The sequence below is a fragment of the Mustela nigripes genome, chromosome 13 (assembly GCF_022355385.1).
Source record: "Mustela nigripes isolate SB6536 chromosome 13, MUSNIG.SB6536, whole genome shotgun sequence".
In the NCBI taxonomy this organism is placed as follows: domain Eukaryota; kingdom Metazoa; phylum Chordata; class Mammalia; order Carnivora; family Mustelidae; genus Mustela; species Mustela nigripes.
The window spans coordinates 48,355,719-48,381,989 of record NC_081569.1 but is presented as its reverse complement, the minus strand read 5'-3'; the positions used below and the strand labels follow the sequence as shown (position 1 = coordinate 48,381,989).

The following is a 26,271-nucleotide window of genomic DNA, read 5'->3' as shown; positions in this document are numbered from 1 at the left end:
GAAAACACAGCCACTGAGTTGTGATTTTCCTAATTTCTCTCAGTTTCCTGTTCTCTTTACCTTCCTCTAGCTTTTGTCCAGAGGATCTGTTGGGCCCACCAGTCCTGAGAGGAGCTTTGGCTTTCCTGAGAGGGTGGGGAAAGTCAGCAGGGAGTGCACACCGGTGTGCACACTGGCACCTGCACACACAGGCATGCTCACACGCGTGGGTCTGGACCCTACCCTGAGCCTGACCCACTTTCCCTGCTGAGCACCTGCCGGACAACCTTGTGCTGAATGCTCTGGAGAACTGGTTTGTTTTAGGGGATGGAGAGAAGCGAGAAGGCTTACGGAGGTCCTTGTCTGACCAGGGTTTAGTCCCTATCCTGGGTCATGCCCTAGTCTGATGGGGGAGACACAGCCCTCCCATCAGAGAGCAACATGAAGGGGAGGAAAACAGGGCCCAGAGCATCTTAGAAACCCAGAGAAGGGTGCTCAAACATAACCAGTAAGGCCAAACAAGTGCCCTGCTGATAGCGGAACCCAAGATGGGAGGCAATCCCATTTCCCTTCCTTCCCACCCTCCTCAAGACTTACCGTTCCTTCAGTCTTGCTTTTTTGCCTGCCAACAGGAAAGATCACTAGACACCAGCTGGTTCTCCACCTCGGCTGCACATTATAATTGGCTGGGCCCTAGGGTACACCAAGAACCGATCAGATCGGAATCCTAGGGGGGAGGGGCCAAGACACCAGTGTTTTGTAGGACTCCCCAGGAGATTCCAATGTGCAGGACACTCTGAGCCTCAGTGTCCTCGGCAGTGCTTCTTACACTTTAATATGCACATCATTTGCCTGGGGATATTGGTAAAATGCTGACTCTGATTCAGTAGGCTTAGGTGGAGCTAAGATTCTTCATTTACAGCAAGCTCCTGGGTGATGCTATATGATGCTGGAGAGTGTAAGGAACTTTGTCAGAGTATTTTAAGGAGATAGCTAGCTCCCAATCTCCGTCAATTCTCTGAAGCATTCATTCATTCATTCATTCAATCTTTCAAACACTCATGTACCATTTATGGAGTTCATTCTATGGGCTTGGCTTTGTGTTAGGTGTTAGGAATAAGATAGAGACCAAAGAGTCAGGCTCCACCTGTCTAGCAGGTTACATTCCGGGGCGCGGGGTAGGGTGTCAGTGCACAGGTGAACCAACATGTGAACAAGCCCATTTCTGGTGGTGAGAAAGGCTACACACACATATAAAGTACTATGGCAGGGGTGTCTGGGAGGCTTCCTTAGCTGGGTGCTCAGAGGAGGCCTCAGCCAGGACCTGAGACCAGCACTGATGTCTGAATGAGGAGAGCAGCCAGCCTCTGAAAACCTGAGAGACAGTTCCAGGCAGGAAGGATGGCTGTGCAAATGCCCTGAGGCTGGAACTTGGCATCCAAGAAGCCCTCAGATGGAGCACAGCTTGGAAAAGGCACAGCTGTTAGGCCCAGGAGAGAACCTGGTCTGCAGAAGACCCCTGTGAGCACATTTAGACCTCCCATCTCAGTCCAACTCAGAGTTGCCCAACTCCCTCCCCGTCCCTCTCCCTGAACACTCAGGGGGCCAGCTGCATAGCTATCCTCAATCCAACCACATGTCACCATGCCACCTCAGTCCTGGCCACTTTTGCCTCTTCCCCAGGCCCGGCAATGACTCCTTACTACGCTCCCACTTCCGTCGTGCACCTGCGACCCTGTGTCCACACAGCCAGCAGACTCACTGAGGTGTGGAGGGGCCTGGGGAGCAGTGGGCCAGTGTCATGGCCACAAGGAAACAGAAGGCTGGGGGTAGTGGCACGGGGGTGTAAGACTCTTCTTGAGTTTTCCTTAGAACAAAATAAAACTATCATTCTTAAAAGTTTATGAAGTAACTGGCACCTTAAGATAGAATATTTTTTTTCTTTAAAATTTAATTTTCTTTAAATAAAAACCTAGCTTTGAGGCGTCTGGGTGGCTCAGCATCTGCCTTTGGCTCAGGTCATGATCTCAGGGTCCTGGGATCGAGCCCCACATCTGGCTACCTGGTCAGCAGGGGTTCTGCTTCTCCCTCTCCCACTCCCCCTGCTTGTGTTCCCTCTCTCACTGTGTCTGTCAAATAAATAAAATCTTTTTTTTTTTTTAAAAGCACAAAACAACAAAAAACAAAACAAAAAACCCCAGCTTTAAATAAGGCAGCCAAGCAACAGGTAGGCAGACTTTTGGGTGGTTTCCTGGGTCACTTTCTTCTGTTCTGTCAGTAAGAGCTTACATGTGCGGATAGAAGACTGATAAAGTGAAACAGAAACTGAGGGAGAAGTGCCCCCCCCTTCCTGCCAAGCCCAGGGCTGAAGCAGACAAGGTAAGCCCAGGGCCAGGCCAGGCCAGATGGACCCTGTCCCGAGGAGACCCCTTCTAGATTCCCACACAGGCTATGGCGACAGCACAGGACGAAGGGACAGACAGCTGGCTTCAGTTCAGCTCCACCACCAGCCCACGGACCCTGGAACACAAGCACTCTCTGAGCCCCTGCTCCTGTGATGAAAGGAGATGCCTACTCAGTGGGGCTCTTAAGCCCACTCTGAGGATGAACTAAATAACTAAAATAAGGACTCTAAAAAGTTGAATGTAGGGAAGTTCTTTAGAATGTCATTAATTCAAACTCTAATTTGGAGTTTGTCATACATGTTTTGTTTTGTTTTGATAGCAAACAAAAACGTGTAACTCTTGAATCTGCTACTTGCAGACTTGTAGAGCAAAGGGACTTATCCTTACTCATTACTGCACCTCCAGCAGTCAGCAGAGTGTCTGGAAACTCTGGAAACTTCCCTGCGACTCCTTACAGGTGTCTTCTGTGCATCTGTGTGCAGGTGCGCACACACGTGCACACGCAAATACACTCTCTTACATCTTCCCCTGTACTAGATACAGCTTTTGCAAGTCCATTAGGAAAGACAGTAAACTGGGGATGTGGGGTGTCCCCAGAGAGGCTACAGAGGAGCTGTAATGCCGAATCTTTCACAATCTAATGTAAACAGACAGTCCAGGGATGTTGAAGAAATGGGGCACATACCAAGTAGTCTTGATCAAGAAATAACCTGTTTCTGGACTCTTCTCATCATTTAATGGAGCAAGTACCAATTTCAGCAAAGCTGATGAGTCTGCGATGAAACAGGCAAATTGGCTTATCTGCTAGGGCTTTCTCATCTCCAGGAGAGCTGCAGCCCTGGTGGAGCACACTGTGGGCTGGGGTGGAGTGAGCGGAGATGGTCATGGCCTGAGGATGGTGGTTCAAGACATGGAACATGACTTCCAGACCTTGGCTTGTCAAGCAACTGAACATCCTCTAGCAAGTGGCTTAACTTCAAGTGTGTCAGCTGTACGGTTCACTTAATACTTCTGCCCAAGATTGCCAAAGGAATTAGAAAGAAGGCGTGCGGGGTCCTTTTGCAAAAGCCTGGCCACTTTAGCTGTTCGTATTGTCACTATTGCTTGGTATTTGATTTTGGGAAGGAAAGGCTACCCCAAGCCTATCAGAGGAAGAGCATTCCAGGCTGTGACTCAAGGCAGGAATGGGATCTTCTCAATGCTTCTTGTGGGCAGGTAGCCCAGGATTGGCAAGAAGGTGTTCAGGAGGTGTTTAGTGAAAAGAACTGCATGACCTCAAGCACGTTACCTTTTTTTTTTTTTTTTTAAGATTTTTATTTATTTATTTGACAGAGAGAGATCACAAGTAGGCAGAGAGGCAGGCAGAGAGAGAAAGGGAAGCAGGCCCGATGCGGGTCTCCATCCTAGGACCCTGAGATCATAACCCGAGCTGAAGGCAGAGGCTCTAACCCACTGAGCCACCCAGGTGCCCCATTGAGCACGTTACTTTTCAAACAGCCTTCTGTTTTCTCACTCCCCCAGTCCCTGACCCCCTTCCCCACCAGAGTCAGGCTTTTTCATTCATGGTAAGCTGTGAGAGTCTGGGAAGCTCCTATAATGGTGCTTGTTCCCTATCCCTATCCTTAAGCAAAGACCATCAAGAAAGATCAGTCAGAACCAGTCTGCTATACCTAGACACTAAGAACTCAGAATATTCATTCAAGGACACAGGCAGTTGCTGGGGTAATATCTTCTGTTGGATCCTTCCAGATGGAGATGCTGCCCCTGTTGCCTGCAGGAGTTGAGAAGATACACTCTCCTCCTGATTACCTTGTCACACCATTGATGGGATTTGAGAATTACCCTGGGGCCTTACACTCCATATTCAACTGAATTACAGAGATTTAATTTCAGTGGTGTTAAAGAGGAAAGATAAAGTAACAGGCATTAAATTAAAACCACGCACTTTTGCCAAGATACACCCCTGCCCTGCCCCAGGGATTTCTTTCTTCTAGTCCCCAAGTAGATTAACACTCTTTTACTTGATTTTCTAAACTAAGATGGAGTGGCCCTTATCTTGCTTCCATGAGGTACGAATGGGAACAGAGCAGAAACCCAAGGAAGTACCAGGTCTGCTGCAGGGTAAGCTCAGATGTCCTGAGCTTGGGGTTGTCCTACCTCAACTGCCTCCAGTTGAGGTAGGTTGTGTCCTACCTCAACTGTATGTCTGCTATCATTTCCTGGGTTGAGTTCTGAGCCTTCACAGGTCTTTTTTTTCTCCTGTTTTGCTGTTCTCTTTGCTACGGTTCCTCCTTGGTGTGTTTTGCAGCCCTGTCATTTCCCACAATCCTACTCCTGGAAAAGGATTAGCAAAATTACACAGTGTTGCTGCTACTTAACATTCAGAAAAGCAGCGCATACACACAAGTTACCAATCATGCTCACCAGATGGCAAATGTAGCTCTTTTCACTACAAAGTGAGCAGCAAACATTCAAATTAATCACCAATACAACATTTAAATTCACATCCATTTTCAATTTGACATCTTTGATGGGTTGGTATAATGAAAAGTAGTATTTTATCCCTATATTGTTAACTATTTGTAACAGTTGCAATAATGTAGACTTGGGATTTTTAAAAAATTGTTTCATTAAATAAATCTCACCACAATGTGCAACTTTGATATACTCTGTATCTATCTGTTTTTAATACCTCAGAGTTCTGTATGGGAATGGCACAGGGTAGGAAGAATAAAAATCTAGTAGCTGATGTTGGGTTTTGTGTAGTTTTTTAAAAATGTAGTTTAATGGTTACCTTTTATTAGTTTATTAAAAAAAAACTTGAAGATAGATTAATCTCTTATTGGACCGTATTATGAGATAGTAATTGAGAGTCAGGGAGCCCTGTCTCCTGAATCTCAAGTACAAACTTCTGCCCACCTAATGTTCCCTAAATTTCTCAGAGTTTTGGCCATGGCTGGTTATCAACTAATTAAATGGCAACCCTGGCTCATTCTGTTTCTCTGCACTTCAGAGTGAAGCGTGGTTGTTATGATTTGAGTTTACTTCCTCCAAAATTCCTGTTGAAGTCCTAACCCTAGGACCTCAGATTGTGACTGTTTGGAGACAGGATCTTTAAAAGGGTACTTAAAGTAAAATGAGGTCAGATGAATGGGTCTGAATTCAATATAACTGGTATCTGTATAAGAAGAGAACAGGACACAGACAACACAGGGAGGCCACCGTGTAAGGACACAGCAAGACAGCCATCTTGATTTTGAATTTAGGCTCCAGAGATGTGAGGAAAAAAATTTCCATTCCCTGAGCCACTTAGCCTGTAGTATTTTGTTATGGTGGCCCTAGCGATTGGAGGAAAATGTATACAATGTAGAATTTACATTATACATTTCTCTGTAACACAGACACTGTGTTATTCATTGGGGCTTGTTAGTCTAAGTAGAGGAGATCGAATCCAGCCAACTTTACCACACATAAGGAATGCATCCTAAGGATACAGTGGTAGCTCGTGACACTGGAGGAATGCAGCTGGCCTCAGAAATGCACTGGATCCAGGGCCCGGAGCTGTCAAGCTTGTTTTCATCTCTGCTTTTCACTGGGTATCTGCTTCAGTTTTCTAATCTATCTCAATTTTGGATTCCTGAGGAAGAGACTCATTGGCCCAGCTTGAGCCTGATGGTCGGCAGGGTCACAGGGCACATAGCCGATGTCACTGTTAGGGCCCTGTGGGGGAGGGGGCATTCTCAGGAAAGAGCTCATCAGACTGTGGAATAAGTCCTCTGTGGCACGGAGGGTCTGTTCTCTCTCAAGCGCAACAGGGAGGCAAATATATGTTTAGTGTATTAAAGCAGAATGGCCAATGTATTAAACTTTGGTTATAAATAGCAAAATCAAAGCAAGAGCAGACTCATCCAGACCAAGAATTGCTTGCAACCTATGGCTGTTTCCCAACTGAAGAGAGAGATAAAAGAGACCCAAGGATGTTGACACTGTATGTGCACCCATCAGCTATAAGTTGACTGGAGATCCACTGGAATTCCATTATACAAATGGCACAGAATGTTTATAACCCCAAAAATAATGTGCAAGGAAACATTACATAAACCCAGACTGATCTCTCTCTGGTTTTATATGTATTTGCGGAACCTATATCATCACTCTCTGAGAGGGAAAAAGATTACAAAATGCTTACTGTTCTGGAGAAGAGGCAAGTATAGAAAATACAGGAAGGACAAACTTTCAAGTAAATTGAAATCCGACAAAAATGGTGACCAGCCTGAATGAGCCTGGGAAAGCGCACCCTCACAGCTGCCATGCCTGTTTCTGCTCCCTTTACCCCCTCCTCTTCTTCTACCCAGTACGCAGGCCTGAAGGCCCCAATAAGGCCCTGTCTCCTCCACAACACCTTCCTTGACTGACCACCTGATTTGGCATTTTATCTTCCTGAAACTGTTCTGTGGACATTGTGTCCCCATGTACCTTACACCTCCCTCCCAGGGCTGAGGCCCACGTGGCAGGTTTTTTCCCACCCGGTCTTACACAGCCTCATACACCTCTCATGAGCATCTGTTGCCTGACTAGTTGTCACTGGTTGAACCGAAAATGGTCAGAAATCTACGGCTGGGCACACACAAGAATCTGAGATCAGAGAAGGAACAAATATCCAAGTATATTTCTTTTAAGATAAAAACTTTATTTTACAATTTTATAAAGCAGCTTTACATGAAGCACAAACAATCCATTTACTTTGTATAGAAACAAAATACCTTTCCATCTGCAAAAAATCAAGTTTTGCTGTATAGAAAACTAACATGTGCACATTGTGCTTAAACCGCAAAGTCTGTACAGCTTTACAAAGGACCACCCTTCAGAAGGGCATCCAGTAAACACTTTATTGCATATTTGACACATGGTCTCTAACCCACATGTACCATGGAGGAGAAATAAGAACAACAATTGCAACAAGGAGGAAAAGAGCAGCTTTCAGCGAGATTCTGCACGCTGGCGAAGAAAAGGACTGCCACATCTGGAGAGCTGTGCTTGTGCCATTTCTGTATTTGCTCACGTACACTGGACGGTTTTTGGATGAAGCCTTTATGTACAACAATCCCAAAGGGTCAAACTTGACCTTTATCTGGAAACTTTTGGCTGGTTTTACAACTGAAGTGGCAACAGATTTAATATAGTATCAAAGCTAACTCAAGATAAGTATAAAAAACAAATACCCATTATCTGAAAACAAAGAAATATTTAAAGAAATAAATCTTTAAAATACCTTCCCCATGCTCTCTAAGCTCAGAATAAGTAAACATTTTACATGATTTTTTTTTACATGATTAAAAACCTATGAAGAATGCTGCAGGTGTTTTGGAACAAAAATGCAATTGATGGTCTTGGGCAGTGTTCCTCCATGTCTGCCCCACAGATCACCTGCACCAGAATTATCTGAATGCTTGTTAAAAACGCAGGACTCTCATGCTTCACAGGCAGACTTAGTGACTATCGGGCATCTGTAGCTCGGTAAGCTTCCAGGTGATTAGGAGGCACCTGAAAGCTTGAGAACCACTGGTGTACACTGGCAGGGCTGCCTCAGGTTCAACTCATTCTCTTAGAAAATTCTGGGATCATAAGAAAAATCAAGTTGCTGTTGCAACGTGGAAGGCAGTGTGAAACCAACATCAGTGAAACAGCAATGCCATTTCTAGATCAAAATGTCTTTCCTTTTTCAGTGGAAAAGGACAGCCACATTGTTAAGGCACTGGATATTTGTCACGGAAGCAGAACCATGCTGTTTTCATGGATTCCTTTAGTCTGAAGGACCAGTATCCAAACACAAGGCAGAAGTCTGGACTGCTCTCAGTAATAACAAGTAAAATGAAAGGCAAAGGGTTTCCTGCTCAGAGAAAATTTTATGTTGGGGCACTGAAATAAAGGAGTCCAGATATTCTTGTGGAGACATCTAATCATGTCTAAGAATGACAAAGGTCAAAAGCCAGGGAGAAACTTAATAACCCACAACTGTTGTGTTGTGGGCAGAAGAGAATTGTGGTCATGTAACTTGGGAGTTTAAGCTTCCGTGGCCACTTTACTACTGTCTTCAGTGTACATCTGTATTGTCTTCTTTGTTCCTGCTCCCTTTGCCACTAATATATATATTTTTCATGTTTATTCTATTCATAGATATGTATATATTTTCTGGTTTATAAGTAGTGTTGGTAGGCTGAGTTCAATTTAAGATGCAGTATGTAGGCAAGTGCCCACGTGGCTGTTAACATGCATTTAATACAGGTCACAAACAAACTGATGTGTTTGTCAGACTCAGTCTCCTGAAAGTGTGGGGTCTCAAATTTCAATCTGTATTAAGTTACAGTATTGACTTAGTGTAGTCATACATTCAGACAAAAACAACACAATCAACCTCGCTTGATTTTGATAATGCCCGAAAAGCCCTATAGCAGACACTGCCCAGGGTACGAGGGCTGTGAAACCTATTTACGTGAGGTAAGGTATAGTGGGACAGAAAACCCAAATAAAGATCTGATTACACAAATACAGCAAATGCGGTAGCATCAATCACTTCTACCCAAGAGCTGAAAGAATTTAAAGTTAAAATTGCAAAAGAAAACATTCATGTGCAGAGTCAATGGTCTGGAAAGTTGATGTCCAAGAATGATCTAAAAGTAGGAAAAAAAACCCTGCTATGATTCCTGCATGTAATATCTGACACAGTATTTTTCTTCAAAGAGGGGGGGAAAATCCTGAAAGGGCAGTGGGAAAGGATTAGCTCCTTTCTCCAATAAAATTTCCACAATGTCCCCAAAAATGTTCCCCCCAAATAGACAAAACTCTCAAGTATAGTCTGAAATGAAATATAGAATTCTAGACAGTGACAAAAAGAAACCATCACAGTGGGGATGGAGAGGGATATACTGATTATCAAATCTTTACTGATTGTAGATCAAGTTTCATAAAACATAACATCTTTGTGATTTCTTGTGCAGTCAACAAGTTCTGTTTTAGTTGTGCTTACATTATATAACTGTGAAGCCTGAACACTGCTTGTGTTTTTAATTTACACATTTCAAGAAAACCATACATTCAAAATATTCTCCATATATAACAAATTCAAGAAACGCAACACAAAATTCTCCAAGAAATTAATCTGTAGAAAAGAAACATCATTTTAAAAAGTTGCACACAGTCCACTATTCAGGCTGCGAGTACACATTTACTGTATTACAGCACATTATTTTTTAAAAGTTTGTTTCCAACATAAACATACATCATCACATTTTAAAAGAGACCCATACTAAGTTTTCAGGTAAGTGCCGGACAGTTGGCCAGTAACAACTACTTACCAGTGTCTTCCCCAGACCCAGAGGGACTGGACTGTCTGTGGAACTGTAGAAGGTGATAGGCAAGGCAAAGTTAAACATCTCTGTTCAACCATCGACTAAACACTTTTCTGCTCCAAGTGCCACCTATGTTTTGAAACACCCAACCCAATGCAATTATCTCAGAAGACTGGTTTCAGTTATCACTTTGATGTAATCCACAAAAACCTAGTATACAATCTTTTAAAATGTGCCTAAGCTCTGCTGAGATAGAGCCCATGGTTTTTGTGTGCGGCAAAGGCTGAAGGATGATTTTGGTTCTGAGCTCTAGTTGTGCTTTGCCCTGCTGCCTTTAAGGTAGCTTTTCCACCTTTTGACAAATTCTTTGAAGATTGGGGACTCATCGATGGTGCTGAGTAGCTGCAGCTGATTGATGTGGGTGGTGTGGTAGTCCCAGCGGGCCAGGTTGGGGGCAATGCCAAGCATGAAGTGGCGGAGGTCATAGATGGTCCCTGAGCCAGTGTCATACAAGGGGAGCATGGCTTTAAGAGATTCCATGCCTCGCTCGTACAAGGACCTCGCTTCTTTCCCGAGCTTTTCCCCTGCAGTTTCTTTTAAGTCATACAGCCCAATTAAGGAATACATAAAGCCATTTAAAACAAAAGAGCTAGGTGTGGTTGGATACTCTTCATACCAGTCGTGTTTATTCATAAACACAGCCTTAACTCCATGCTGCTCTGACAGAAACTTGTAAGGGGCTGTTGCCCTTAAAGCTGAACTGAGGAATGAATGGTCTTTTGTCAACAGATAGGCCCTGACTAATGTAGAAATGGCTTGCCCTTGGGCCATGGCAGAGTACCACCCTGGCTCTAAAGACTTGAACCCCTCTCCTAACTTACGGGTCACCATAATTGGCCAGCCACCTTTCTCATCCTGGTTCCTTACCAGCCAATCACTGGCAGCAAAGAATGCGGCCATGTGGGCTGTGGTGGAGATGGTAATGTTGTCGAGGAATCCCTTCCCTTTTGCAATCAACTTAACCACCTTTTTGGGCATTATTTTGGTTGGCTTGACAGCTTTTGTGTTGGAAAGACCCACTCCTTTCCTGAGGTCAGTGACCAGGTCCCTTGTAACTGTGCTCCATGAAGTTCTGGGCCCAATGCCATAGTATATGTCTCTTTCTTTAAAAGCAATAAGTTGGGTATTTGAGACATAATGTACAGTGAAGAGCTGATTCTTTTCTGTCGTCTCTAGAACCACAGATATACTTCCGTTCGTCAAGAACTTGAGGTCAAATGAAATAATAAAATCTTTCGTGTTCCCCAGTTGCAAGGATATACCTTCGCTGGTTTCTGTAGGGGGAAAATACACCAACAAAGACTAGTTAGAAGAAAAGTTCTTTGTATTAAAAGTTAACTGCAGAAGCAACATCTTCCTAGGAACATCACCAAAGACAAGGGAAGCAAGGACAAAAATGAACTATTGGGATTTTATCAAGATGAAAAGCTTTTGCACAGCAAAGGAAACAGTTAACAAAACCAAAAGACAACTGACAGAATGGGAGATGATATTTGCAAATGTGACATATCAGATAAGGGCTAGTGTCCAAAATCTATAAAGAACTTAGCAAACTCAACACCCATAGAACAAATAATCCAATCAAGAAATGGGCAGAAGACATGAACAGACATCTGCAAAGAAGACATCCAGATGGCCAACAGACACGTGAAAAAGTGCTCCATATCACTCGGCATCAGGGAAATACAAATCAAAACCACAATGAGATGTCACCTCACACCAGTCAGAATGGCTAAAATTAACAAGTCAGGAAATGACAGATGCTGGTGAGGATGCGGAGAAAGGGGAACCCTCCTACACTGTTGGTGGGAATGCAAGCTGGTGCAACCACTCTGGAAAACAGCATGGAGGTTCCTCAAAATGTTGAAAATAGAACTACCCTATGACCCAGCAATTGCACTACTGGGCATTTACCCTAAAGATACAAACGTAGTGATCTGAAGGGGCACGTGCACCCAAATGTTTATAGCAGCAATGTCCACAATAGCCAAACTATGGAAAGAACCTAGATGTCCATCAACAGATGAATGGATAAAGATGTGGTGTATATATACACAATGGAATACTATGCAGCCATCAAAAGAAATGAAATCTTACCATTTGTGATGACATGGATGGAACTAGAGGGTATCATGCTTAGCGAAATAAGTCAATCAGAGAAAGACAACTATCATATGATCTCCCTGATATGAGGAAGTGGTGATGCAACATGGGGGGTTAAGGGGGTAGGAGAAGAATAAATGAAACAAGATGGGATCGGGAGGGAGACAAACCATAAGTGACTCTTAATCTCACGAAACAAACTGAGGGTTGCTGGGGGGAGGGGGGTTGGGAGAAGGGGGGTGGGGTTATGGACATTGGGGAGGGTATGTGCTATGGTGAGTGCTGTGAAGTGTGTAAACCTGGCAATTCACAGACCTGTACCCCTGGGGATAAAAATATATTATATGTTTATTTAAAAAAAAAAAAAAAGTTAACTGCAGAGGCGCCTGGGTGGCTCAGTGGGTTAAGCCTCTGCTCATGTCATGATCTCAGGGTCCTGGGATCGAGCCCTGCATTGGGCTCTCTACTCAGTAGGGAGCATGCTTCCCCCTCTCTCTCTCTGCCTGCCTCTCTGCCTACTTGTGATCTGTCAAATAAATAAAGAAAATCTTAAAAAAAAAAAAAAGTTAACTGCAGTTCATCTTTGATAACCACTAACCATATAAAATTAACACTTCAGTATTTTGTGTCTGATCATCATTATCAATTATTTTACTAAAGTAACCATAAACAAATGATAGAACTGATGAGTCCATGACGGCTTTTGAGTATCAGGCCCATCTGATTTATATTAGAGGGTTAAGAGGAAATGGATAAGGTATTGTTGATCAAAATGCTAGATCAAATGTTGGCTGATCAATAATCAATGACTGCTTTATTATATCCATTTTATAAAAAGAAAAAATAATCAAAATTGGCTCAGCACATATTGTGAGAAGCTAGAACGGCTTACAATGAATTAAATTTTATTTAATTAAAATTTAATTAGTATTTATTATGTTCTGATTTTATTATATTAACTCATATTAACTCATCTAATCCTCAAATTAACTCATTTAACCCTCATAACAGTTACAAGAGTAGTGCTATTATTACTCGTACTTAATGGCTGACAAACTGAGACAAAGGGAAGTTAAGAAACTTGCCCAAGATACAAAATGTTGAACCTAGGTTGCCTAGCCTGGCTCCACAATACACACTCTTCTTTACTTTTTTTTTTTTTAAAGTTTATGTATTTATTTATTTTTTGGTAATCTCTATACCTAATATGGGGCTCAAACTTCTGACCCCAAGATCAAGAGTTGCATACTCTCCTGGCTGAATCAGCCAGGCACCCCTCCACAATATACAATATACACTCTTAATTACTAGCTGATGCTGAAAATGATAGGTTTGTTTTCAGATAATTGCTGGAATCATGAATAAAATTTCTGAAAATTAAGTAATGGGCTCAGGTAATCAACAAAAGTGAGGGATACTAGGGGAGGATGAGGGAGAAGCAAAGGCTTCTGAGTAAAAAAAAAAAAAAAAAGCCCAAACCCTACAAGCCTGTTTGAATTATTTCTCTTCTACTTCCTAGCTTTGAGATATTCAAGATGAAATAGCTCTTTGAACTTCGGTTTCTTCACATGTTCAATAGAGATAATATTACTTTGCAAGGTAATTGGGAGGATTAAAAAAAAGATAGGAGGGGCGCCTGGGTGGCTCAGTGGGTTAAAGCCTCTGCTTTTGGCTCAGGTCATGATCCCAGAGTCCTGGGATCGAGCCCCACTTCGGGCTCTCTGCTCAGCAGGGAGCCTGCTTCCTCCTCTCTCTCTGCCTGCCTCTCTGCCTACTTGTGATCTCTGTCTGTCAAATAAATAAATAAAATATTTTTAAAAAAATAAATAAAAAATAAAAAATAAAAAAACGATAGGGGCTTAGAACAAAGTGAAAATTGATAGTGATTATGATTATTAGTCTGAAGCCATTGGCCTTTAGAGGCTAATAAAATATAATAGCTGTTTTGTCTGGCAAATTATCAAATAGGAAGTTTCTCTTGCATATCTATAGTACAATGAGGGTGGATTCCCAGAAAGTTGACTTTCTGAATATTGCTGGTCTAGATCTACCAAGAGAAGAAACAGCAATGTAATAGCAGCCACAACAACAACAACAACAACAAATAATAGGTAGTGCATATTTTATATATAACCTTAAAGGTAAATATGAATTCCTTCATTTCTAGGAAACTACATTATCCAAACACATTCATATGCTCCTTACAATAATCTGATGCTGGCAGAACAGGAATTACTACTTCCATTTTAGAGATGAAGATATGGAAGCTTTGCAAGGTTAAAAGGTTTGCCCAAAACCAAATGTTAATTAGTGGTAGAGTAGGGACGAGAAACCAGGATTCCTGGACCTAAGTTCAAAGACTATGAAAAAGAAATGATACTGGATACAGCATTCTCATGAGCATAATTGGTGGAAGAGTTATTTCTCTTAAACAGAGCCAAAGAATCAGATCCACTTTGAGAAGTCCTCAAGGAGATCCTTAGTGTGTCACCAGGAGCATAAGTAGACTGATGATAGTGTATACAATGTAATTAATTTGGTGAGTCTTAGCACGTTGAGCACGTTCAACTCCCTCAACACTGGACTCTACCATTGTGGGATATAATTGATCCAGTGCCCTTAATGATTTCATCTGATGGGACAGATAATCATGGAAGCTGTATAAGGAATGAGAACATCTTGACAGACTTACATGTCAAATGAAATTTTTATTTTTTAAAGACTATTTGACAGAGATGGCAAGAGAAGGAACATAAGCAGAGGGAGTGAAGAGGGAGAAGCAGGCTTCCCACTGAGCAGGGAGCCTGATGTGGGGCTCCATCCCAGAACCCTGGGATCATGACCTGAGCCGAAGGCAGACACTTAATGACTGAGCCACCCAGGCGCCCCTTGAGTGACTTTAAAAAGTGGTATCAGAAGCATACTGATACATACATAGCATGTATGTAATACATAGCATACATGATAAACATCATACATACATAATACATATGTATATTAAACATACCTACATACATAAGATTACATAATAAAAATCCATTTTATCTGGAAAAATGTCAACATGCAGTCTCTCTCTTAACTAGCATTTTCCTACATCTATTGTAAAGTGGAATCTGACACTCAATACAACATTCCTAACACACTCCAGGATTCTGAATGGCCTGATGAATCACTAATGTTTCAATTATATTCCGTAGAGAAGGCTATCTTGAGTGCTCCTTATTTTTTCATTGTTAGGGCAATGTCTCATTGATAAGGCAGTAATACTAACCATGACATCCATTCTCACAAAACTGGATAACAGTGATCCAACTTTATAAGTCCAATTGGGAGGAAGCTAAAGAATTACCTATTTTCCTCCCAGAATCCATTCTAATTCACTTTATGAATACAAATCTAACGAAATGGTACGGTCTCAATTATCTTATGTTTTACTATAACAGATTAGTTCAAAGAACTCAGTAACAAATTATGTCACGGGATGTAACCTTTCAAAAAAATGACTATTTTCCTAAAACCCCACCACCACCAGAGGGGGTTACTGAACCACACAGGAAAAGAGACTAAGCCCCAATCCCCGACATGAATCAACCAACAGACAATTGCAGTCTTCATAATAATCCTGTAAGTCTTTTAATTTCCATTTTCTAGATATACAGAGTAGTTAAAGTAGTCGGCATCGCCCAGAGGGATCCAAATGGTAGCAATTGGGATGTGAGTGTGGTTGCAGCAACCACCCTGGAAATGTAGCAGGCAAAGTCTGAGCTCTACTGAAGGTATTATGGTATCTGGAGACCCCTACTTTAAATCTATTAGCAGAAAGTTTTGGGTTTTCCATTTTTTGAAATCCACGACTCCTCTTCTCTCTGAGCAGTTAAACCTGGGAGTCACTATTAGTGTTTATTCTTGGCATATGTGGTAGTATATATTTCCCTTTAGGCAACAAAGAATGATAAACATTTAAGGACAGTCTTTAAATCAATGTTTTCACCTGTAACACAAACCATTATCATTCATTTGTTTTAATCAACAGGAGTGAGAAGTCCTCCCTACTTAGGACCTTGAGGAATACCAAGAGATAAGGACCAGGCAAAAGAAGAGAAGATCACAAGAAGTCTGAGAAAGAATGGCCACACAGATTCAGGGGAGGGCGTGAGGTCACGGAAATGAGGTGGAGAGAGTGTTTCCCTAAAGGGAGAACTAATTTAACAGAGTACGATAGGTATAAAGTTTCAGTTCATTCAATTTTAAAATTAGGCAGAGGAACAAAACATTATTCAACAAACAAAAGAATAAAAATATGATGCAGACCCATGTTCTGGTTCTTTCTTCTAGACAACTTTATTTCCTTTCAGGGAAAATAATTCAAAGCCCAAAAAGAAAATAAAAAGGCTAACAGCATTTGGCCCCTGGTCCTCCAGAGACTCACCTCATGGAGGCCTATGCTTTTATATACAGTTCCAATTTCTTCTCAACAGTGATTCTTTGAATTTATTTCCCATGAAGTCTATAGCCTCTGAAAAGCTTCATCTCCCATACTTGTGCTTCAATACAAGTCTCACCTTTTTGATTCCCTTCTCCTGCTCTGAGCTATTCCCATGTAATTTCAGCTCACTTGCCCTCAAACATTGGATCAAATACACCTCCAGGCATGCCCAAGATATCAAAACTGGCACCCCATTCCCACTTAGCACACTCCCACCAACACGGAGTTCCAACTGTGAGGAGATTGTGTTCCACTAGCAGAGCGACTGTTACAGAGTTTTCTCTTCCATATACTTAAAACCACTTTAAGAAGTAGTTTTATCTCCAGCCATGGGCTGCAGAATGAAGAGGTAAAATGAGGGTCCCTCATGTAGTATGAGACTTATCATTTGTATTCCCCAGGGCATCCAGAAGTGCACAGTGTAATCTATTGCTTTAAATAGGATAGAGTTCAAAGAACTGTTCTAGAAAACTTCCCAGCATTTGAGGAGATCAAGATGAGGACTGCTGTTTTCCACCCTAATCTAGACATTATTAATTAGTGCAAAAACAAGCTCCTTGGGAACAAACAAATGTCCTTTTGCAAAGTCTAATCCTGTTCTACATATATTTTTAAAATATTTAATTTATTTATTTGACAGACACAGATCACAAGTAGGCAGAGAGGCAGACAGAGAGGAGGAAGCAGGCTCCCCGCTGAGCAGAGAGCCTGATGCGGGGCTCGATCCCAGGACCCTGGGATCATGACCTGAGCCGAAGGCAGAGGCTTTAACCCACTGAGCCACCCAGGTGCCCCCTGTTCTACATATTCTTAAACATCTCCACGTACTTTCTCACCAGTCAAGCAGAGATGCTCTATGTACTGAAATATCACAGAATACCACAGGAGAAAAGAAGTTCTAGCCACGGAATAAAAACTAAAGGTCACCCATTATTTGCACTGCATTAAGCACTCATAAATCCATTACTTAAGGCCATCTAGAATGAGTAGATTTGTATAGTGGCTTTCAAGGTCTGTGAATTACACAGTCATCAATAAAGGACAAGGGGAGAATACAGAAGAGGTCTTATAACCTTTTCTCTCATTGTATTTACCGACTGCAAGGTTATTGGAGGGGAGGGTGGCGGGGAGGAGGAGTTCTGTTCTTAACAACATTTCCCAATAGAGAATTAAGCCTGAGGTGCTAACTACAATTATTTCATTGTCTTTTTAAGTAATGGACTCATTAATTCTCATGGAAATTGATTAGCAGAGAAAAATACATTACATCCCAATTAATGATACCGTCTTACTAAAAGGGGAAATGTTACATAAAGTTAATTTGATTTTATAAATAATTTTATTAATGAAATGGTTTTATATGAAGTTTGAGACAATCTACTACATTAACAAAACTCAATATGAGAAGCAGGCCTGGTTGTTAATGCTATAATATCTCGAAAAAATAAAAAGCTGCTGGTAAAAAAAAAACAGGCAAAGGAAAAAAGGACTGTTCTATAAAGAAAAATTTCTACCTTTATGCAAAATAGTTTAAAAGTAAAGTTAAATATTGTACTGAAATGCTAAAATGAACTAAGGAGCATCATTCCTGTGGGACACAGCTCCTTGGAAAAAGATACATAGTAAAATTTTTTTTTTATAACCTTGAATTTTTAGCTGTTCTTTTTCTAGGGATTTCTTTTTTATTTTATTTTTTTAAAAATTTTATTTATGACAGAGATAGTGAGAGAGAGAACACAAGCACTGGGGAGCTGAAGAGGGAGTAGCAGGCTCCCTGCTGGGCACAGAGCCCAATATGGGGCTTGATTCCAGGACACTCAGATCTGAGCCGAAGGCAGGCACTTAACGACTGAGCCACCCAGGTGTCCCTTTCTAGAGATTTCACTTGGGTGACACCATTTGTTTCTTTATATAAAGGGTCTGCTAATGTGCTTCCTAAAACCATAAAGACAATTTTAAGGGAGTATCAGGTGCCATAAATCATCACAAAATTAGCAGGCACACATAATAATGTATCACTTACCTGGAGCAATGAATTGTTTAACATTGGTGAATCTAGACTTATCAGCCACACTAGCCATAAAGCACCCCTTTGGCACAATCCAGTCATTAGGCTTGCTGTTTTTGTCCCTGTCTTCTGCTGTTTCATATACTTCTATGTGAGGGGGTTTCTCAGTTAGATTTTTGCTGTAATGACTTAACCCATACTGTGCAATCTGGATTGGGTAGAAATAGCCTTGAGGTCCCCACTGTGTAGATAAAGGTACACCTAAAAAATAGAGAAACAAAATAAATAACCATGTCTGGACACTTATAAGCATATTCTGAGAACCATTCTTTACTGTTTTACCTCTGGGGCATGTTATAGGCTTATCTACAACTTTAAAGCTTCTATTTTATACTGTTTTCATAATTATTAAAAACTAGAACTTAATTAATCAGATATGAAAAACAAAATGAAGGTTTATTCACTCTCATTCAGTATTTGTTGATAGCAATGCAATGTTGCAGATTATCTTTTAAGGATTGACTTTTTACATGTGTAACTTTTGCTCATAGCTACAGTTGTCCTGTTTCATACAAATTTTGTACAATTTAAATACATGTAGGTAATGTTACCACAGGGTCATCCTAAATATGAAATTTTTTAAATGTCTGTATTAATATTCAAGATAATTACATACCCATCTCTCTCTCCAAAGTCAAGATGTGGTCTAATGCCTATACCATCTGACAGCTAAAGTATCTGTTTACAGAGCCAGTTACAACTAGGCAACTTAAATTATAAACATAGCTTGCAATTCTTTTTCATCTCCTTCATGTCAAAATATAATTTTTTGAGAACCAGGCGTTTTTTTTTTTAATGAATTAAAATTGTACATTGAACCACAGATTTTTGACATAACTCATTAATGGATTATCTCTTCTAAGGTCCTAAGCAAAACTTTTAAATGTTTGGTATTAGTGTTTTAGTAATTTTCTACATGGGAAATACAATCATATGACATTGCACAGAATATTGTATTGTTGCATCATGGCCTATGTGTTGAGAGATAAGCTCCTCTCTGTAGTTCTAAAATAAATTAAGAAGCATCAGATGGGCACAGCAGAAGCTAAGAACCTACAAAACCATATGTGTGATGTAGTTTCAAAACAATTTAAGGATTTAGGAACCATAAGGGCTAAGAAACCTAGGCTAGATAAGCTCCTGACTTGTATTTTTTTTCCAAGAGGAGACTTTCCCCCCCCCCCAAGATTCAAATAGCATTGTTTTTATTTAATGAAAGGAAGGTTTATACAATATCTCATTAAAGATGGATGAAAATTTTAACAATGGGCAACCAGCATAACAATTGCTAGACTGATCAATGAACAAGAATAGTAGGCCAGAAACCTACTCTGCTATTCAAAATGCTTTACATAACAATAAATACTGTACCATGAATCACTGGGGAAAAAAGATCACTCAATACATGTGAAAAGAAAAATCTGAAATTATACCCTGACCTTAAACCATATACCAAGATATAAATCAATTTGGCTGGCCTAAAGAGTTGAATGTAAAAAAACACAACCCTAATAAAACTATTAGAGAAAATACAGATGAAAAGCCGATCATGGTCTAGCAATGACTTTCTCAGCATAAAAGTAGAAGTAAAAAAAAAAAAATTTAAAAAGTCTGTAAGTTCACCAAATAGAACTAAAAACTTCTAAAACTAACAAATCATAAGTAAAATGGAAGATAATCAAATTGAAGAAAATAGCTTTAACAAATGTGACAAAGTATCATTATATTACTATATATATAAAAGTTCACATGACTATAGAACCCACTAATCACATTAGAAAAGGGGGAAATAAGATCAAGATTTTATGATGATTAGAAGCATATGAAAAGGGTATGTGGTCTCACTGATGGTTACTGATAGTGAATGATGAGATCCCTTAGTAAACAACAGATTAAAAAACAATGTTCCATGACAGCAAGAGTGGGGTGACAAAAGCACCCTTATACTCTGCTCCTGGAGGTACATGTAGGTTCAACCTTTTGGGAAAGCAGTTTAGCAAAATAGTTCAATTTATATTAATTGACATGGCAGTTTATTTCCTAGGCAACTACTCCTAGACTATAATTAAAATAGCAAACAATGAACATGAGTATCTATACCATTACATATAAAAGCAAAAAAACTGGAAATGACCTAAGTAGCCAACTAAAGAGAAAGGCTGCAATTATTACATGTACCACGGCTTATTTTTACTGTGAATACTAGTCCTTAAACAAGGGGAAGAACAAGGGGAAATAACAAGATATTTTAGATGAAAAAAGGAGAATATAAAATTGACTATACAGTATGATCCCAACTTGTTTAAAAAATGTATCTCTATAACAACAACAAAAAGATTGGAAAAGCATATCAAAATATTATTTAACAAAGGTTATGGGTATTTTTATCTTTTCTTTAGCATCTAAATATAAAATTAATATGAAGAAGTTTGGTGACAGATATCTTTGAAGTATATAAATATTATTACAAGTATGTTGTTTAAGTATCATTACAACTATGTTAAGACATAGGACTACATACAAAGACTTCCAGAGAATATGCAAAAATGGTAATAATTATCTTGAAGTGGTATGAATATAAGTGAATTTGGCCCTTTCTTCTTACGAACATTTGGCAAAGATATTACATAAAACTTAAAAAATTAAGATACTGAAATCACATTTTATAGAATGAGGAAAATAAAATTTAAACTAAGCAATTTCAAAACACACTAAGCTCTTTCCTTTGGTTAAATGATGTATTTTAAAGTCAAATTCAATTTGGCTTTCTGATCAATCTTAGGTTTGAAATACAAAATCTAAAATGTACTGATTATACCCATAAGATCTGAGAAACAATATGCAGTAGGTTATAGGGAGTGTAGTATGTAAGATCAGAGAAGATGGTGCCTATGTGTTATCTTGTTCTGAAGACTTAAAACCTCCATCTGGAGAAGATACCTGGCTAATGTGGTAACAAGACTGCATCAGTATATACGTAGGTCCATTGGTCTCTCCTGTTCCCATCTCTCACAGGAGAATAACTATATTTTAATGCAAAATTTTTGGAGATGCTGTGCCTTTAACTCACTGGTGAGAATTTCAGATGTTATGGAAGGTTAATGGAATAATCCTATTTGATCAGGTATGATCTTCTTGCAGCCCTTAAAACACATCATTTAGAAAACTGCCCCAGGTTCAGACTTCATCTCTTCCTCCTTGTGATAGTCAGAGACTATCAGGTCTCTTGATAGTAAGCTATGTATGTACTTGCTAGATAATTAACACCTACAACTTTTTATTCCTCAGCACAATCAGGATGGAAAAATGCAGTGGAGCAGACAGATACCAACCTTCAACCCCACTTATGCACTTGACTCTGTCCCGGACTTCCACATTGTAGCCTTCAAAGGACATAAACACACCATCAGGGTGATATGGGGCTCTCTGTGCATAGACTTTGGAATAGCTATGAGAGAATTCAAACCGATCATAGCCATCATACTGAACCACCTTTCCATATACGTCAAAATATTTCTCTACCCAAGTGAATGGAAGAAAGACTTCATTTCCCTCTCGCCTTCCTTTAATTGTATGTTCATCATTTATGAGACAGTCAATTTCTTCGTATTTGAGCCCTAACACCTTGCTTCCCCCATTGCTGTTGAAGCTTCCAACAACGGGGGGTGCTTTCTGCTGTTCCTGAGGGAATGCTTCCTCAGACTGTTTGGCCATGTGGTTCACATAGTTGTTACTCTCAGATGCTGCTGCTCTTTTTTCTAATCCATCCACTCTGAAGCCACTACTCAAGTGCCGTGGAAACTGGGTTGCTTTATCGCTGGAACATTTATTCCACAAAAGTACTGTGACCAAAGTGAAGAGTGTACAGATGATAATCAAAGTCTTATAGTTGACCCGAGCTGCCAAGCAACGCATATTCAGACCATACCTATGGAGGCAAGAAGAAAAATTCATGCAAAGATGTACTGCAGACATTTCATAGGATAAGATTTTATTTTTTTACATTGAGCCACAATAAGGCAATTTTATTCACTGTAGAATCTGATCAGATTTAAAATTACTAACTCAAACTTTTTAGCAGAGACAACAAAAAGGTAAGAGGAGCTTTCCCCTCTTAAAATACATAGCATGACCCTTTAAAGCAGGTATAGGCTTTCTGTTTGTGACTCTCTTTGTATCTTAGTAATTGTTTCAAAGTCTCTGGGCCAAAATAAATATCTAATAGTTTCATTTATTAAGTAGTTGGGTCTGAACAACTTAATGCATTATTTTTGTCCCAACAAGCTGGCTGTTTGAAAAAACATAATGATATTAAGGTAAACACTGACATCCATGTTGCCAAATCCAACAGTAGATTTTTAGTGCTCATCCTACTTGATCTCTTCAGCAGCATGAGTAGTCAATGACTCTTTCCTACCAGAAACACTTTCTTCTCATGGCTTCTAGGGCACCATCTTCTTGTGGTTCTCCTTATACGCCACTGGCTGCTCCTCCTCAGTCATCTCTGATCATTCTTTCTCATCTCCCTGAACCTTAAGTGTTAGTGTGCTTTAGAGCCTCGGTCCCTCAAACTTTTTTTTTTTTTTTTTAATCTCTATTCACTCCTGTGATCTCACACACTCTCATGGCTTTAAATATACTTTATATGCTGACTACTTCTAAAATTCCATCTCTAAGCCAGACCTTTCTTCAGAACTACAGACACATGTATTTAAGTGCCAATACAAGAAATTGACATCTTTACTTGCAGGTCAAATGGACTTCTGTAACATCTAAAACAACACTTTCCCCCCATCCCGTTTCTCTTTTCCTACTGTTCAGACCAGACGCCTCTACTCCTTTTTTGATCACCTCAAATCCAATCAGTCAGGAAATGCTATTGGCTCTACCTTCAAATAAAACCTAGAATCTGACCTCTTTCCCCCAACTCCACAATGACCACCACATCCGAGCCACTGTCATCTTTTACTTGGAATACTGCAGTGATATCCAAACTGGTCTCATTATTTCTACCCTTGCTCTACTATTCTACCCCCAAGTCTATGCTCAACGATAACCATTAGAATGATGCTTTTAAATATAAGCCAGACCATGTCACTCCAGTCATTATGGGAGAAGAATCTGATGCTGTTGCCCCTGCTGGCCATATGGTGTATCAGCCAGCTGTGACTGCAATTAAAAAATAGTCCTCAATTGCCTGTTGCTGGGGGTCATTGGGAACTATGGAGAATTACAGAATCAATCTCCTTATTGTTTGCTGTAGTAGCTCTATAATTTATTTTCTGGTATAAATCCACAACTACTTACTTTACTGTCTCTAATTCTTCATCTTCTTTTTCCCCTCAATAAACTGTTTTGTCAGCAGTGAGATTTTAAAAAAAAAAAAAAAATCAAACCCCCAAATGAAAATGTTGAGTCAAATATTACACAATAATTTTCTATTTTTTAAAGAAAGCTGATGGTAAAAGTGTAATTCTCTATCTATCGTAAGCTTACGCCCAATGTGGGGTTGAACTCATGACCTCCAAGATCAAGAGTTGCAGGCTCTACAGACTGACCCAGCCAGGCATCCCTCACTCATTTCTTTTAATTCCAAGAGAAGATACCTTTGAGTTCTTGTATGTCTAAAAAAACCTTCAGTTTGCTCTTACCTTTGATTAACAGTTTGGCAAGATACAGAATCCCCGGTTATACATTATTTTCTTTTAAAAAGTTGTAGGTAATGTTTTATTGTCTTAAAGCATTAAGAGAATTACTGATGACTTGATTTCAGACTGATACTTGTCACTTTGTACATGGTTTTCCTCTGGATCTTTGTCCTTGGAATTTAGCTTCCCAGAAAGAAGTACATTATATTTGATTCACTATTTCAGCACTTGCTGTGCCCTATTGATCTGAAAACTTGTGTTCTCTTATTCTTGTTTAATGAGTATAGTATCTTCCTGCAGCCCTTAGAGTTCACTTCTTGTTAAGTTCTCTCTGATTAGCTCTATTTTCTCCAGTAGCGATTTTTCTGATTATCTTAGTCTCTCTTTCATGCCATCATTTTTCCTCACATCCCTGGTGATCTTGGTTGCTCATTTGTATTTACATCTGAATGACCCATTAGCCAACACAGATTCCTCTACCATTGTGCAGATGGTCTGATTTTTGGCTAGACTGTCTCCTGAGGACTCTGTGTGGGGTAGGTATAGGCTGACTGGCAGTATTCCTTTAGGGTGCATGGGTAGGGAGCCAGCAGGCCCTCTAAATGCCAAAATGATGGAGTTTTTCTTTTGTTCTGGAGACATGACTTGTACTCTAGAAGCCTTAGCTTTGCCTAGCTTCTCTTTGCCTAGCTTCTTTGCCAAGAACTCTGCTTGATGTTTTGCTTGGGGTTCATGCCTGTTATCAATAGTCCAAGTGCAGGGATGAGAATGGTATAGGGAAATGAGAGGGTAGAGTTGTATCTTCTAGTACTTGAATAGAGATCCAGAAATCTGTTCAGTTATCACTCTTTCATAGTCTTCCTCCTTACTTTACTGGTTTATTTGTTTCTTGTTTCTATACATTTTATTTCAATAGGGCATCAGGAGGGGAAAAGGCAAAGACAGGGTTTGATCCATCTGGGAAATCTTACACAGATTTAAGAGCCAGAATCCAGTAACACTTTCATCATCTGCATTATGACTATGAGAAAATGTTTTGAATGCTAAAAAACCAAAGCGTGGTACAAGGAATCCTTCAGAAGTCATACATTTATAAAGGATTTCCTTACATTGCAGTACAGACAAACCAGTAACACTAAACGGTATTTATTTTAAAAAAAGCAATCCTTCTTTAAGCATTCCTTAAAAACACTTAAATGTGTTAACATTTGAATCATTTGTTAGCTATACCTAACATTTAGATCAATTGAAATAGAAATATAAAGACTTTTGTCCCATTTTGAGAGATGCCCTTCCTCCATGACTCAAATGAGAACAAACCTGCTTATGGAACTATACTACCATTATAATGAGACACATGATGGCAAAGTAAAGAGAAATGAAATGAAAAGCTTTCATTTCAAAAATGAAAATGAAAAGCTTACAAAAAGAAATGATGGCTTCTTAGAGAAATGGATGATTTCTCTAAAGTCTAGGGCCTTGTTATGCCAGAAAATAAAGAAAACTTTCAAACATCAGTGAGATCATAATCCAGGGGATCAAAAAAGCAGCAGGATATATAGAAAATGAGATTGGAAACACTGGTAATTACTGAAGCTCAAAGATATGTTGAAGGTTCACTACATTATTCTCTATACTTTGTTTGAGTATTTCCATAATTAAAAACATAGGTATCACAGCAAAAAGATACAAGAATCAGCCTGACAGATCCTTTTCCCCCTCAGTCAAAGTTGTAAGAATTATGACTGATGTTGACTGAAATACATTAAAATAATAAAAATCCATGAGTCTACAATGATACTCAAAAAAAGAGAACCAGAAAAATCAAACAAAACAAAAACCAACCTTTTATCATCTTCTGACTGAGATGCTTAAAATTGGTAACTAAGTGAAATTATTTATTTATCTATCTGGCCTTTTTAAGAGAACAAACCAATAGCTTCATATGATAAATAATTCCTTTTACAGAAGAAGGGTGGCTAATGATGTAAAAGAAAAATGGTAAAAATATTAGAAAATTAGCATTATGTGATTTCCTCATGAAATTTACTAATTTAGACAAGTATTATATTCAGGTATATGTTTGATAGGGACCTAGAGATTCATACTGTGCAAAGTAACACCAAATACATTATTTTCTACTAGCAAGATTAAAAAGCTGAAACTCTACAAT

At 39.8% G+C, this 26,271-nt stretch overlaps 1 protein-coding gene across 2 annotated transcripts in view; it reads right to left on the bottom strand.

Moving 5' to 3' along the window:
* Positions 1–7,053: 7,053 nt before the first annotated feature.
* Positions 7,054–26,271, bottom strand: part of GLCE (glucuronic acid epimerase) — a 113,530-nt gene continuing 94,312 nt past the window's right edge. The window contains exons 2-4 of one of the 2 annotated variants that reach the window (XM_059372368.1): positions 21,783–22,378; positions 18,406–18,651; positions 7,054–11,067 (exon numbers count right to left, since the gene is read on the bottom strand). In XM_059372368.1, coding sequence (XP_059228351.1) covers positions 10,043–11,067; positions 18,406–18,651; positions 21,783–22,365 — 1,854 coding nt within the window. In that variant the 5' untranslated portion in view covers positions 22,366–22,378 and the 3' untranslated portion in view covers positions 7,054–10,042. The remainder of the gene's footprint in view (positions 11,068–18,405; positions 18,652–21,782; positions 22,379–26,271) is intronic. The other variant, XM_059372369.1, reaches the window with a different exon arrangement.